The sequence below is a fragment of the Oncorhynchus clarkii genome, chromosome 9 (genome assembly GCF_045791955.1).
Source record: "Oncorhynchus clarkii lewisi isolate Uvic-CL-2024 chromosome 9, UVic_Ocla_1.0, whole genome shotgun sequence".
NCBI classification, from domain to species: Eukaryota; Metazoa; Chordata; class Actinopteri; order Salmoniformes; family Salmonidae; genus Oncorhynchus; species Oncorhynchus clarkii.
In genome coordinates, this window is record NC_092155.1 from 8,311,847 (window position 1) to 8,327,946 (window position 16,100).

Below are 16,100 nucleotides of genomic sequence, written 5' to 3' on the forward strand. Positions count from 1 at the left end.
GTTATTCCATAGGCTGGGATCCACACTATACAGCTGTTGTTCCATAGGCTGGGATCCACACTATACAGCTGTTATTCCATAGGCTGGGATCCACACTATACAGCTGTTGTTCCATAGGCTGGGATCCACACTATACAGCTGTTATTCCATAGGCTGGGATCCACACTATACAGCTGTTATTCCATAGACTGGGATCCACACTATACAGCTGTTATTCTATAGGCTGGGATCCTCACTATACAGCTGTTATTCCATGGGCTGGGATCCACACTATACAGCTGTTATTCCATAGGCTGGGATCCACACTATACAGCTGTTATTCCATAGGCTGGGATATGCAATATGCAGCTGTTGCAAGATCGCATTTTTCACTGGCTGTCCACTGATTTGAAAAACAATGAATGATAAGCAGCTTAAATTTCTTGAATTCAACCATTATTGGGTTCAAATACACATTTACATTTGTGAACAGCCGTCCAGAATCAACACAATCCGTAAAGCGCAAATAGCTAAATGAGAGAGCAGCAGTGTGATTCACATCAATGCGCTATGTAGATATCAATAAGAAGTGACATCCGTATCGCTGTAGACTACACCACTGCTGTCATCCTTACCTCCAAGCGTTTATTCAAGTTGGTTCATCTTTGGATGCCGACAGCAGTCGCACCATTGGACGACATAACTTGGGACTGTAGCCTACAAAAGCCTATTCTTGCTCTTTTCCCACAATCCATCAAACACATTTGATGTGTCATCATAGTGGTCTCTGACATCATAGTGGTCTCTGAATTATGGTCAGACTCGCTCACATTTAACAAACGTAAACGTGCTCCTTTTTCAATGCTGATTTGAATGTCATTCAAAAAACATATTTTTATTTTTATTTTTTTTAAATCTTCTCGCAAACATCCTTTTTGAATGTAAAAGTAATCAAGTTTTTCAAAAGTATCTAATCTGATTACAACATTTTTTTTCTGGTAATGTAACGGAATCCCTTACATGTTACTGTCATCAGTTACTTCCTCAACCCTGCTGGCATATTACATCATTTCTGAAACAATTAAAGTATTCTCCTTGTACACCAAGTCAGAAACGTAAGATAAATAAAGGGGGCATACAAGGAGACAGTTAAAGCTCTTACAATATTCAATGATTACATTTCTCTAAAACAGGTTTTAGGCTACATGTGCACCACCAAGTCAGAACAGTAGGTGAAATTAAGAGGTGAAAATAGACTAAATTATCAGGGTGAGGCACATGGGCTACTAACAGATTACACACAACATACACTTAGTATTACTTTCTTAGTTACAGTATACACATCTCCCTGGCATATTACATCATTTATGCAGCAGCATAGAATACATTTTTGGATTCACCTTATGATGTGCTCACTTGAACAGGAAGGTGGCGCGACAATCCTTGTGGGCAAATTCTGTCATCAAACTTTGACATCAAAGTCTGTCATTCTCTGGATTTGTGCTGCTTTCAAGACAACTGGGAACTCGGGGGGAAAAAACAAGGTTGAATCATGACGTCAGTGATCTTCATGTTGTAGCTCTAGAAAGAGTCCAGAGTTCCCGACTTGTAATTGTGAGTTGGATTTGGATTTGACAAAGTATTTTCTCAGTCGGAGTTCCCCGAAGTCTTGAACTCACTGAAGTCATATTTCCCAGTTTCCAGTCGTTTTGAACACGGCACAAATCATGCTTCATTGACAGCATGGCCAATGTTGAATGTTTATTATTTTAAACTAGGAAAATAGACCTATAATCTTAGACTTGGGACCACACAGCTACTCCACTGAATAGCAGGCTAATGATTGCTTTGAAAATCTTGTAGTTAGCCACTGATTCCTTCCAAACCACTCATTGTTGGATTTGCGATTTCCAGTTTTGTAATTTTTATTTATTTACCTAGGCAAGTCAGTTAAGAACAAATTCTTATTTTCAATGACGGCCTAGGAACAGTGGGTTAACTGCCTGTCCAGGGACAGAACGAAAGATTTGTACCTTGTCAGCTCGGGGGTTTGAACTTGCAACCTTTTGGTTACTAGTCCAACGCTCTAACCACCAGGCTACCCTGCTGCCTCTACACTCTAACCACCAGGCTACCCTGCTGCCTCTACACTCTAACCACTAGGCTACCCTGCCGCCTCTACACTCTAACCACTATGCTACCCTGCCGCCTCTACACTCTAACCACTAGGCTACCCTGCCGCCTCTACACTCTAACCACTAGGCTACCCTGCCGCCTCTACACTCTAACCACTAGGCTACCCTGCCGCCTCTACACTCTAACCACTAGGCTACCCTGCCGCCTCTACACTCGAACCACTAGGCTACCCTGCCGCCTCTACACTCGAACCACTAGGCTACCCTGCCGCCTCTACACTCGAACCACTAGGCTACCCTGCCGCCTCTACACTCTAACCACTAGGCTACCCTGCCGCCTCTACACTCGAACCACTAGGCTACCCTGCCGCCTCTACACTCGAACCACTAGGCTACCCTGCCGCCTCTACACTCGAACCACTAGGCTACCCTGCCGCCTCTACACTCTAACCACTAGGCTACCCTGCCGCCTCTACACTCTAACCACTAGGCTACCCTGCCGCCTCTACACTCTAACCACTAGGCTACCCTGCCGCCTCTACACTCGAACCACTAGGCTACCCTGCCGCCTCTACACTCTAACCACTAGGCTACCCTGCCGCCTCTACACTCTAACCACTAGGCTACCCTGCCGCCTCTACACTCTAACCACTAGGCTACCCTGCTGTTTATGTTCTTTGGCCGCTGAGCACCGATACATTTGATCTATACTTCATCTTCATTTGACAAGGGTTAAAAAATATTTGCCAGTAGATTGTCGAAGTGATTCATGATGATTGTCTCGCTTGCTAACTAAGATTTAGAAAGTATGATGTTGACATGATCAGTCCCATCAAAGATACGGTAGATATCACGTGATCTGATGTCATTTTATCTGTGACCAATGATCTTGAGCCTTCTTGGATGGGCACTTCTTAATGTAACTGCTATTGCAGCACCCAATGGGCTTGAATTTTCAAACTCTCCCCGTAGATTTTGCGGTGACGAAGGGTCCTCATGAGTGACAGAACACTGGGCCAATCACAGCTCAACTAGAGAACATCAACCCCTACGCTCCGTATCTTCCTCTGGCAGCCCCACCACCACAGAAAGCAGCTGAGCTAGACTGAAACACCTGTATTTTGGAGCTGCCTTACTCAAGAAAACAAAACAAATAAGAGACCATGGTTTGTATGCGGCTTTATTACACCGTTTACATTCTCTGCAAACTGATGTGTGACACACGTAATCAACGCCAAAATAACATTTTTTTTTCAGCTTGAAAGGCAGGGTTCAAAACAGAATGACGTGTCGCCACTGTCCCTCCTCTTCATCAGCACTGACTGAACCTGTCCCTCTTCATCAGCACTGAACCCGTCTCCTCCTCTTCATCAGCACTGACTGAACCCGTCTCCTCTTCAGCACTGACTGAATCTGTCCCTCCTCTTCATCAGCACTGACTGAAGCTGTCCCTCCTCCTCAGCACTGAACCCGTCTCCTCCTCTTCATCAGCACTGAACCCGTCTCCTCCTCTTCATCAGCACTGACTGAACCTGTCTCCTCCTCTTCATCAGCACTGACTGAACCCGTCTCCTCTTCATCAGCACTGACTGAACCCGTCTCCTCTTCATCAGCACTGACTGAACCCGTCTCCTCTTCATCAGCACTGACTGAACCTGTCCCTCCTCTTCATCAGCACTGACTGAACCCGTCTCCTCCTCTTCATCAGCACTGACTGAACCCGTCTCCTCCTCTTCATCAGCACTGACTGAACCCGTCTCCTCCTCTTCATCAGCACTGACTGAACCCGTCTCCTCCTCTTCATCAGCACTGACTGAACCCGTCTCCTCTTCATCAGCACTGACTGAAGTGGATTTAAGTGACATCAATAAGGGATAATAGCTTTCACCTGGATTCACCTGGTCAGTCTCATGGAAAGAGTAGGTGTTCCTAATGTTTTGTGCACTCAGTATATTAGGGCTGTTTTAAGCAGAAAATGCTTTAATGTGATAAACTGGAACAGCTCTGGGAGTTATGGGTAATAAATGCATTTATAACAGTGACAACAACAACAAAGGATATTTCTCCAAACTACAGCCAAGACTTTAATTCATTCTTAAACATAATATCTGGAACTTTTTAAAATAATACTTTATTTTATCCTTTATTTTACTAGGCAAGTCAGTTAAGAACAAATTCTTATTCACAATGACGACTTAGGGAGTAGTGGGTTAACTGCCTTGTTTAGGGGCAGAACGACATTTGTACCTTGTCAGCTCAGGGATTCGATCCAATGCTCTAACCACTAGGCTACCCTGCCTCTAACCACTAGGCTACCCTGCCTCTAACCACTAGGCTACCCTGCCTCTAACCACTAGGCTACCCTGCCTCTAACCACTAGGCTACCCTGCCTCTAACCACTAGGCTACCCTGCCTCTAACCACTAGGCTACCCTGCCTCTAACCACTAGGCTACCCTGCCTCTAACCACTAGGCTACCTGCTCTAACCACTAGGCTACCTGCTCTAACCACTAGGCTACCTGCTCTAACCACTAGGCTACCTGCCTCTAACCACTAGGCTACCCTGCCTCTAACCACTAGGCTACCCTGCCTCTAACCACTAGGCTACCCTGCCTCTAACCACTAGGCTACCCTGCCTCTAACCACTAGGCTACCCTGCCTCTAACCACTAGGCTACCCTGCCTCTAACCACTAGGCTACCCTGCCTCTAACCACTAGGCTACCCTGCCTCTAACCACTAGGCTACCCTGCCTCTAACCACTAGGCTACCCTGCCTCTAACCACTAGGCTACCCTGACTCTAACCACTAGGCTACCCTGCCTCTAACCACTAGGCTACCTGCCTCTAACCACTAGGCTACCTGCCTCTAACCACTAGGCTACCTAGTAGCACTACGTTGTAGAGGTGTGTGTGTGTGTGTGTGTGTGAGCGAGAGTGTGTGTGTCTATGACAGTGCTCCTTTCGTACAGTAGAGCTGGTAAACTGTGCGACTCAAAGCTGGACCCAAGTTCCTGAAATGCAAACAGAACCAACAATAAGCAGTCCATTAAATCAAGTCTGCAGTTCTTTTCATACCTTCTCACCTTTTTAGTTTTCCATATCGGATGGAGGAGAGTAGTTTCTCTCTTTCTGTGTCGCTGGGGCACTGCTCATACGCTTTCAACAGACTGGAGGGATGAGAGGAGAGAGAGATGAGAGAGAGATGAGAGAGAGAGATGAAAGGAGAGAGAGAAAGGACTTGCTGGTATGCCATCTCTAGTCAACAAGAACACAAGTATAGCCCATCTGTAAATAGCCCATCTGTACATAGCCCATCTGTACATAGCCCATCTGTACATAGCCCATCTGTACATAGCCCATCTGTACACAGCCCATCTGTACATAGCCCATCTGTACATAGCCCATCTGTAAATAGCCCATCTGTACATAGCCCATCTGTACATAGCCCATCTGTACATAGCCCATCTGTACATAGCCCATCTGTACATAGCCCATCTGTACATAGCCCATCTGTACATAGCCCATCTGTAAATAGCCCATCTGTACATAGCCCATCTGTACATAGCCCATCTGTACATAGCCCATCTGTACATAGCCCATCTGTACATAGCCCATCTGTACATAGCCCATCTGTACATAGCCCATCTGTAAATAGTCCATCCAACTACCTCATCCCCATATTGCTATTTATTTCTTTTCTCCTTTGCTCCCCAGTATCTCTACTTGCACATTCATCTTCTGCACATCAATCACTCCAGTGTTAAATTGCTATATTGTAATTACTTCGCCACTACGGCCTATTTATTGCCTTACCTCTCTTATCTTACCTCATTTGCCCTCACTGTATATAGACTTTATTGTGTTATTGACTGTATGTTTGTTTTACTCCATGTGTAACTCTGTGTTGTTGTATGTGTCGAACTGCTTTGCTTTATCTTGGCCAGATCACAGTTGTAAATGAGAACTTGTTCTCAACTAGCCTACCTGGATAAATAAAGATTAAATAAATAAAAAATTGAAAGTAGTCAGCCCTCTCTCACCTACGTCAACGGAGGAACCAGCCCTCTCTCACCTACGTCAACGGAGGAGCCAGCCCTCTCTCACCTACGTCAACGGAGGAGCCAGCCCTCTCTCACCTACGACAACGGAGGAGCCAGCCCTCTCTCACCTACGACAACGGAGGAACCAGCCCTATCTCACCTACATCAACGGAGAAACCAGTAGGGAATAGGGTGCCCTCTGACCCCTAACTGCATGACTGGAGGAGAAACTATGGGTCAGTGACTGGAGGGGGAACTATGGGTCAGTGACTGGAGGAGAAACTATGGGTCAGTGACTGGAGGAGAAACTATGGGTCAGTGACTGGAGGAGAAACTATGGGTCAGTGACTGGAGGAGAAACTATGGGTCAGTGACTGGAGGGGAAACTATGGGTCAGTGACTGGAGGAGAAACTATGGGTCAGTGACTAGAGGGGGAACTATGGGTCAGTGACTGGAGGAGAAACTATGGGTCAGTGACTGGAGGAGAAACTATGGGTCAGTGACTGGAGGAGAAACTATGGGTCAGTGACTGGAGGAGAAACTATGGGTCAGTGACTGGAGGAGAAACTATGGGTCAGTGACTAGAGGGGAACTATGGGTCAGTGACTAGAGGAGAAACTATGGGTCAGTGACTGGAGGGGAACTATGGGTCAGTGACTGGAGGAGAAACTATGGGTCAGTGACTGGAGGAGAAACTATGGGTCAGTGACTGGAGGAGAAACTATGGGTCAGTGACTGGAGGAGAAACTATGGGTCAGTGACTGGAGGAGAAACTATGGGTCAGTGACTGGAGGAGAAACTATGGGTCAGTGACTGGAGGGGAAACTATGGGTCAGTGACTAGAGGGGAACTATGGGTCAGTGACTGGAGGAGAAACTATGGGTCAGTGACTGGAGGAGAAACTATGGGTCAGTGACTGGAGGGGGAACTATGGGTCAGTGACTAGAGGGGGAACTATGGGTCAGTGACTGGAGGGGGAACTATGGGTCAGTGACTGGAGGAGAAACTATGGGTCAGTGACTGGAGGAGAAACTATGGGTCAGTGACTGGAGGAGAAACTATGGGTCAGTGACTGGAGGGGGAACTATGGGTCAGTGACTGGAGGGGGAACTATGGGTCAGTGACTGGAGGAGAAACTATGGGTCAGTGACTGGAGGAGAAACTATGGGTCAGTGACTGGAGGAGAAACTATGGGTCAGTGACTGGAGGAGAAACTATGGGTCAGTGACTGGAGGAGAAACTATGGGTCAGTGACTGGAGGAGAAACTATGGGTCAGTGACTGGAGGGGAAACTATGGGTCAGTGACTGGAGGAGAAACTATGGGTCAGTGACTGGAGGAGAAACTATGGGTCAGTGACTGGAGGGGAAACTATGGGTCAGTGACTGGAGGAGAAACTATGGGTCAGTGACTGGAGGAGAAACTATGGGTCAGTGACTGGAGGGGAAACTATGGGTCAGTGACTGGAGGAGAAACTATGGGTCAGTGACTGGAGGAGAAACTATGGGTCAGTGACTGGAGGAGAAACTATGGGTCAGTGACTGGAGGAGAAACTATGGGTCAGTGACTGGAGGGGGAACTATGGGTCAGTGACTAGAGGGGGAACTATGGGTCAGTGACTGGAGGAGAAACTATGGGTCAGTGACTGGAGGAGAAACTATGGGTCAGTGACTGGAGGAGAAACTATGGGTCAGTGACTGGAGGAGAAACTATGGGTCAGTGACTGGAGGAGAAACTATGGGTCAGTGACTGGAGGAGAAACTATGGGTCAGTGACTGGAGGAGAAACTATGGGTCAGTGACTGGAGGAGAAACTATGGGTCAGTGACTGGAGGAGAAACTATGGGTCAATTAATCATCTTTGCCTGAGAGACGACATACTCAGCTTTAACGTGCGCCCCAAATTGCACCCTATTCCCTCATAGGACTCTGGTCAAAAGAAGTGCACTTTTTGTGACAAAATGGTGCTTCCAGAGCCAGCAGGCAGAGTCAATCAATCAACTATCTGATCAATCAACTAATCAATCAGAGAGAGCCAAAGATCGACACATAGAAAGCCAGGGATCGACACAGAGAGAGCCAGGGATTTGGGAGAGATCGCCAGAGAGAGAGAGAGAGAGAGACCGAGAGAGACCCCGGGAGAGAGAGAGACCGAGAGAGAGACCGAGAGAGAGAGACCGAGAGAGAGAGACCGAGAGAGAGAGACCGAGAGAGAGAGAGACCGAGAGAGAGAGAGACCGAGAGAGAGAGAGACCGAGAGAGAGAGAGACCGAGAGAGAGAGAGACCGAGAGAGAAGCTTTTTACCAAATCATTGTACGACAGACCACGTATTTCACCCTGCACACTTTAATTGACAAACAAACCAACCAAAACAAAGGCAAAGTCTTCTTATGCTTTTTTGACTCAATTTCGCATGAGGGTCTGTTATACAAACTGGTGTTGGGGGAAAAACATAGGATATTATAAAATACATGTACACAAACAGCAAGTGTGAAGTTAAAATAGGCAAAAAACACATTTCTTTCCACATGGCCGTGGGGCGAGACAGGGATGCAGCTTGAGCCCCACCCTTTTCAACATATATATCAGTGAATTGGTGAACAGTCTGCAGCACCCGGCCTCACCCTACTAGAATCTGAAGTCAAATGTCTACTGTTTGCTGATGATCTGGTGCTTCTGTCCCCAACCAAGGAGGGCCTACAGCAGCACCTAGATCTTCTGCACAGATACTGTCAGACCTGGGCCCTGACAGTAAATCTCAGTAAGACCAAAATAATGGTGTTCCAAAAAAGGTCCAGTCGCCAGGACCACAAATACAAATTCCATCTAGACACCGTTGCCCTAGAGCACACAAAAAACTATACATATGTCAGGATTCACCTAGGGGTCATGATTTGTGGCTGTACAAATGTTTGATGTATTAGAATAATCAATTATTCTTATATCCTATATTAATAGAAGCTCCTTACATTTATAGGGTCCTAGACTACAGATTAACACTATATATTTTCATTATATGCTTTTAGAATGGTTCCACAGTTGTTTTCTCATTCACTCAATGTGTGACTGAGACAGAACTCTGCAGGGGCGTGTAGGAGATTAGAGGCGACTCAGACATTACACAATAAACCAGCTTTGGGGGAGGGGGACATTTATTGGGGGACATTTATTGGGGGACATTTATTGGGGGACATTTATTGGGGGGCATTTATTGGGGGACATTTATTGGGGGATTATTGGGGGACATTTATTGCCAAGCTTTTAGATAAACTCTATGTGTGTATAGCCATGGGATGCAGGGTTTTGGTCTCAGGAGGAAAAAGGTAATGATGTAAGTCAGTGACATCACGAAGGCGGGACTTTGGTTTCATAAAACTAACTAATAAAGACCTTTTGTTGGGGGGGCAGAACTTACTCAGAAACGTGCTATGTTCCTGTTCCTGATTGTCAACTTCTGTCTGCAATTGCATTAATAAAAGTTTTTCAATAATTTAATTAAAGAAAATTGTCATAATGCTAATTTCACCAATGAACCAATGATTGACAACGAAAGACCCCTAAGGAACGAACCCTAACACATACCTCGGCCTAAACATCAGCGCCACAGGTAACTTCCACAAAGCTGTGAACGATGTGAGAGGCAAGGCCAAGAAGGGCCTTCTATGCCATAAAAAGGAAAATAACATTTGCCATACCAATTAGGATTTGGCTAAAAATACTTGAATCAGTCATAGAGCCCATTGCCCTTTATGGTTGTGAGGTCTAGGGTCCACTCAGCAACCAAGAATTAGTCAAATGGGACAAACACCAAATTGAGACTCTGCATGCAGAATTCTGCAAAAATATCCTCCGTGTACAACGTAGAACACCAAATAATGCATGCAGAGCAGAATTAGACCGGTACCCACTAATTATCAAAATCCAGAAAAGAGCCGTTAAATTCTATAACCACCTAAAAGGAAGCGATTCCCAAACCTTCCATAACAAAGCCATCACCTACAGAGAGATGAACCTGGAGAAGAGTCCCCTAAGCAAGCTGGTCCTGGGGCTCTGTTCACAAACACAAACACACCCTACAGAGCCCCAGGACAACAGCACAATTAGACGCAACCAAATCATGAGAAAACAAAAAGATAATTACTTGACACATTGGAAAGAATTAACAAAAAAACTGAGCAAACTAGAATGCTATTTGGCCCTAAACAGAGAGTACACAGCGGCAGAATACCTGACCACTGTGACTGACCCAAAATTAAGGAAAGCTTTGACTATGTACAGACTCAGTGAGCACAGCCTTGCTATTGAGAAAGGCCGCCGTAGGCAGACATGGCTCTCAAGAGAAGACAGGCTATGTGCTCACTGCCCACAAAATGAGGTGGAAACTGAGCTGCACTTCCTAACGTCCTGCCCAATGCATGACCATATTAGAGACACATATTTCCCTCAGATTACACAGATCCACAAAGGATTAGAAAACAAACCCAATTTTGATAAACTCCCATATCTACTGGGTGAAATACCACAGTGTTCCATCACAGCAGCAAGATGTGTGACCTGTTGCCACGAGAAAAGGTCAACCAGTGAAGAACAAACACCATTGTAAATACAACCCATATTTATTGTTTATTATCTACTTCATTTGCTTTGGCAAATGTTAACATATGTTTCCCATGTCAATAAAGCCCCTTGAATTGAAAAGCCAAGCGGTCAGCTTTGTGTGTGTGTGTGGGGGGGGGGGGGGGTACCTGTGTAGAGTACTGTAGTGCTCTAGTATAGCAACAGCCTTATCACCAGAGAGTCCAGAGATCTGCATCAGCTGTCTGGCAAACACCTCTCTCACTGTCTGACACTGTAGAGACAGAGAGGATTAACAAACACCTCTCTCACTGTAGAGACAGAGATGATTAACAAACACCTCTCTCACTGTCTGACACTATAGAGACAGAGAGGATTAACAAACACCTCTCTCACTGTCTGACACTGTAGAGACAGAGAGGATTAACAAACACCTCTCACTGTAGAGACAGAGATGATTAACAAACACCTCTCACTGTAGAGAGACAGAGATGATTAACAAACACCTCTCTCACTGTCTGACACTATAGAGACAGAGATGATTAACAAACACCTCTCACTGTAGAGAGACAGAGATGATTAACAAACACCTCTCTCACTGTCTGACACTATAGAGACAGAGAGGATTAACAAACACCTCTCTCACTGTCTGACACTGTAGAGACAGAGAGGATTAACAAACACCTCTCACTGTAGAGACAGAGATGATTAACAAACACCTCTCACTGTAGAGAGACAGAGATGATTAACAAACACCTCTCACTGTAGAGAGACAGAGATGATTAACAAACACCTCTCACTGTAGAGACAGAGAGGATTAACAAACACCTCTCACTGTAGAGAGACAGAGATGATTAACAAACACCTCTCACTGTAGAGAGACAGAGATGATTAACAAACACCTCTCACTGTAGAGACAGAGATGATTAACAAACACCTCTCACTGTAGAGAGACAGAGAGGATTAACAAACACCTCTCACTGTAGGGAGACAGAGATGATTAACAAACACCTCTCACTGTAGAGACAGAGATGATTAACAAACACCTCTCACTGTAGAGAGACAGAGATGATTAACAAACACCTCTCACTGTAGAGAGACAGAGATGATTAACAAACACCTCTCACTGTAGAGAGACAGAGAGGATTAACAAACACCTCTCACTGTAGAGAGACAGAGATGATTAACAAACACCTCTCACTGTAGAGAGACAGAGATGATTAACAAACACCTCTCACTGTAGAGACAGAGATGATTAACAAACACCTCTCACTGTAGAGAGACAGAGAGGATTAACAAACACCTCTCACTGTAGAGAGACAGAGATGATTAACAAACACCTTGTTCTTGACAGCTCCTTGGTTGAACTCTGCGAAGGAGATGAGAGAACAGGAGGGGTCCTCTCTCTCCCTCCCTCCACACTCTTCCTCGTTCTGTCCATCCCCCTCTAGCTCCCTGGAGCGACAGACCAACGTACGGTTCTAAATCAGAAAACAATAAGATGAAAATCAGTGAATACCACTTGATGAATAATGAGATATATGAACACATGGGAAGAGCATCAGAGTTGGCATTTACCATTATATTACAGCTACAATACCATTACATGACCTCTATATTACATGACCACTACATTACCATTACATTACCTCTATATTACATTACCTCTATATTACATTACCACTATATAACCGCTGCATTGTCGCTGTATTACATTACCATTACAGTACCTCTATATTACATTACCACTACATTACCATTACATTACCTCTATAGTGCATTACCACTATATAACCGCTGCATTGTCGCTATATTACATTACCACTATATAACCACTACATTACCACTATATACCCGGTGCATTATCGCTATGTTACATTACCACTATATCACCAGTATATTACTGCTGCATTATCACTATATTACAGCTACATTGCCTCTATATAACCACTACATTACCATTATATTACAGCTACATTACCATTACATTACCTCTATATTACATTACCACTACATTACCATTACATTACCTCTATATTACATTACCACTACATTACCATTATATTACCACTGCATTTACCATTATATTACCACTATATCACCAGTATATTACAGCTACATTACCATTACATTACCTCTATATTACATTACCACTATATAACAACTACATTACCACTATATAACCGCTGCATTATCGCTATATTGCATTACCTCTATATAACCACTACATTACCACTATATCACCATTGTATTACTGCTGCATTACCTCTATATAACCACTACATTACCATTATATTACCTCTATTACATTACCACTATATTACCACTACATGACCATTATATTACCACTATATCAACATTATATTACTGCTGCATTATCACTATATTACAGCTACATTACCATTACATTACCACTATATAACCACTACATTACCACTATATAACCGCTGCATTATCGCTATATTACATTACCACTACATTCCATTATCACTATATTACAGATACATTACCATTACATCACATCTATATTACATTACATCACATCTATATTACATTACATTACCACTATATTACATTACATCTATATTACATTACATTACATCTATATTACATTACATCACATCTATATTACATTACCACTATATTACATTACCACTATATTACATTACCACTATATTACATTACCACTATATTACATTACCACTATATTACATTACCACTATATTACATTACCACTATATTACATCACCATTACCACTATATTATCATTCTATTCAGTATGGGGCTAGAGTCAAATGCTGAATGCTGTAGTTAACTTTTTAGTTTTAAATGTTTATTCTATTCTAAATAATATAGAATCCTAAACATCAGTATCAAGACCTGGTATAGCTTGGTGATGTTTCTGGTCGGTTGTGTGTTTGTGTACAGCACCAGTCAAAAGTTACACCTCCTCATTCAAGGGTTTTTCTTTATTTTTCCTATTTTCTACATTGTGAAAAATAGTGAAGACATAAAAACTATAAAATAACACATGGAATCATGTTGTAACCAAAAAAAAAAAAAGTGTTAATTAAAATTAAAATATATTTTGAGATTCTTCAAAGTAGCCACCCTTTGCCTTGATAACAGCGTTCCACACTCTTGGCATTCTCTCAACCAGTTTCACCTGGAATGCTTTTCTAATAGTCTTGAAGGAGTTCCCACATATGCTGAGCACTTGTTGGCTGCTTTTCCTTCACTCTGTGGTCCAAATCATCCCAAACCATCTCAATTGGGTTGAGGACGGGTGATTGTGATTTTTTACGTTGCACCTTATCAATTCCCGAAATTAAACTGAAAAATTATTGTGCAAATCCCTCAGGCTATAGTGGGATATAGGCTTTCAGAAGTGCCATGGTCAGGCATCTGGTCAAGTGTGTGTGTGTGTGTGTGTGTGTGTATAGTTAGTTACCTGGTATAGCTTGGAGAGGTATCGGGTCATGACAGTGAGGTAGGCAACAGACTCCTTCACGTCCTGGACCCTCTTCACAAAGAAGCCATCTACCACCTGACAGAGTTGGAAAGGTAAGTTATAGCCAGTAGTCACGAAACAGGGCCAGGAGTCACAAAACAGGGCCAGGAGTCACAAAACAGGGCCAGGAGTCACAAAACAGGGCCAGGAGTCACAAAACAGGGCCAGGAGTCACAAAACAGGGCCAGTAGTCACAAAACAGGGCCAGTAGTCACAAAACAGGACCAGTAGTCACGAAACAGGACCAGTAGTCACGAAACAGGACCAGTAGTCACGAAACAGGACCAGTAGTCACGAAACAGGGCCAGGAGTCACGAAACAGGGCCAGGAGTCACAAAACAGGGCCAGTAGTAACAAAACAGGGCCAGGAGTCACAAAACAGGGCCAGGAGTCACGAAACAGGGCCAGGAGTCACAAAACAGGGCCAGGAGTCACAAAACATTGTAGGGGGTCTCAGGTTGTATTGACTATAGTCTGCTGTAGGGGGGGTCTCAGGTTGTATTAACTATAGTCTGCTGTAGGGGGGGGGGTCTCAGGTTGTATTAACTATAGTCTGCTGTAGGGGGGGTCTCAGGTTGTATTAACTATAGTCTGCTGTAGGGGGGGGGGTCTCAGGTTGTATTAACTATAGTCTGCTGTAGGGGGGGTATCAGGTTGTATTAACTATAGTCTGCTGTAGGGGGGGGGTCTCAGGTTGTATTAACTATAGTCTCCTGTAGGGGGGGTCTCAGGTTGTATTGACTATAGTCTGCTGTAGGGGGGGGGGTTTCAGGTTGTATTGACTATAGTCTGCTGTAGGGGGGGTCTCAGGTTGTATTAACTATAGTCTGCTGTAGGGGGGGGTCTCAGGTTGTATTAACTATAGTCTGCTGTAGGGGGGGTCTCAGGTTGTATTAACTATAGTCTGCTGTAGGGGGGGTCTCAGGTTGTATTAACTATAGTCTGCTGTAGGGGGGGGGTCTCAGGTTGTATTAACTATAGTCTGCTGTAGGGGGGGGTCTCAGGTTGTATTAACTATAGTCTGCTGTAGGGGGGGGGGGGGGGGGTCTCAGGTTGTATTGACTATAGTCTGCTGTAGGGGGGGGTCTCAGGTTGTATTAACTATAGTCTGCTGTAGGGGGGGTCTCAGGTTGTATTAACTATAGTCTGCTGTAGGGGGGGTCTCAGGTTGTATTAACTATAGTCTGCTGTAGGGGGGGGGGTCTCAGGTTGTATTAACTATAGTCTGCTGTAGGGGGGGGTCTCAGGTTGTATTGACTATAGTCTGCTGTAGGGGGGGTCTCAGGTTGTATTAACTATAGTCTGCTGTAGGGGGGGTCTCAGGTTGTATTAACTATAGTCTGCTGTAGGGGGGGTCTCAGGTTGTATTAACTATAGTCTGCTGTAGGGGGGGTCTCAGGTTGTATTAACTATAGTCTGCTGTAGGGGGGGGGGGTCTCAGGTTGTATTAACTATAGTCTGCTGTAGGGTCTCAGGTTGTATTAACTATAGTCTGCTGTAGGGGGGGTCTCAGGTTGTATTAACTATAGTCTGCTGTAGGGGGGGGGTCTCAGGTTGTATTAACTATAGTCTGCTGTAGGGGGGGTCTCAGGTTGTATTAACTATAGTCTGCTGTAGGGGGGGGGGTCTCAGGTTGTATTAACTATAGTCTGCTGTAGGGGGGGTCTCAGGTTGTATTAACTATAGTCTGCTGTAGGGGGGGTCTCAGGTTGTATTAACTATAGTCTGCTGTAGGGGGGGGGTCTCAGGTTGTATTAACTATAGTCTGCTGTAGGGGGGGTCTCAGGTTGTATTAACTATAGTCTGCTGTAGGGGGGGTCTCAGGTTGTATTAACTATAGTCTGCTGTAGGGGGGGTCTC

At 44.5% G+C, this 16,100-nt stretch overlaps 1 protein-coding gene across 14 annotated transcripts in view; it reads right to left on the bottom strand.

Moving 5' to 3' along the window:
- Positions 1–2,675: 2,675 nt before the first annotated feature.
- Positions 2,676–16,100, bottom strand: part of LOC139415820 (MUS81 structure-specific endonuclease subunit) — a 37,975-nt gene continuing 24,550 nt past the window's right edge. Inside the window, exons 12-18 of one of the 14 annotated variants that reach the window (XM_071163948.1) lie at positions 14,181–14,276; positions 12,070–12,210; positions 10,900–11,003; positions 5,198–5,281; positions 4,989–5,125; positions 3,761–4,500; positions 2,677–3,536 (exon numbers count right to left, since the gene is read on the bottom strand). In XM_071163948.1, coding sequence (XP_071020049.1) covers positions 5,059–5,125; positions 5,198–5,281; positions 10,900–11,003; positions 12,070–12,210; positions 14,181–14,276 — 492 coding nt within the window. In that variant the 3' untranslated portion in view covers positions 2,677–3,536; positions 3,761–4,500; positions 4,989–5,058. Of the gene's footprint in view, positions 4,592–4,654; positions 5,126–5,197; positions 5,282–10,899; positions 11,004–12,069; positions 12,211–14,180; positions 14,277–16,100 lie in introns of all 14 variants that reach the window. The other 13 variants (XM_071163940.1, XM_071163941.1, XM_071163938.1 and 10 more) reach the window with 13 other exon arrangements.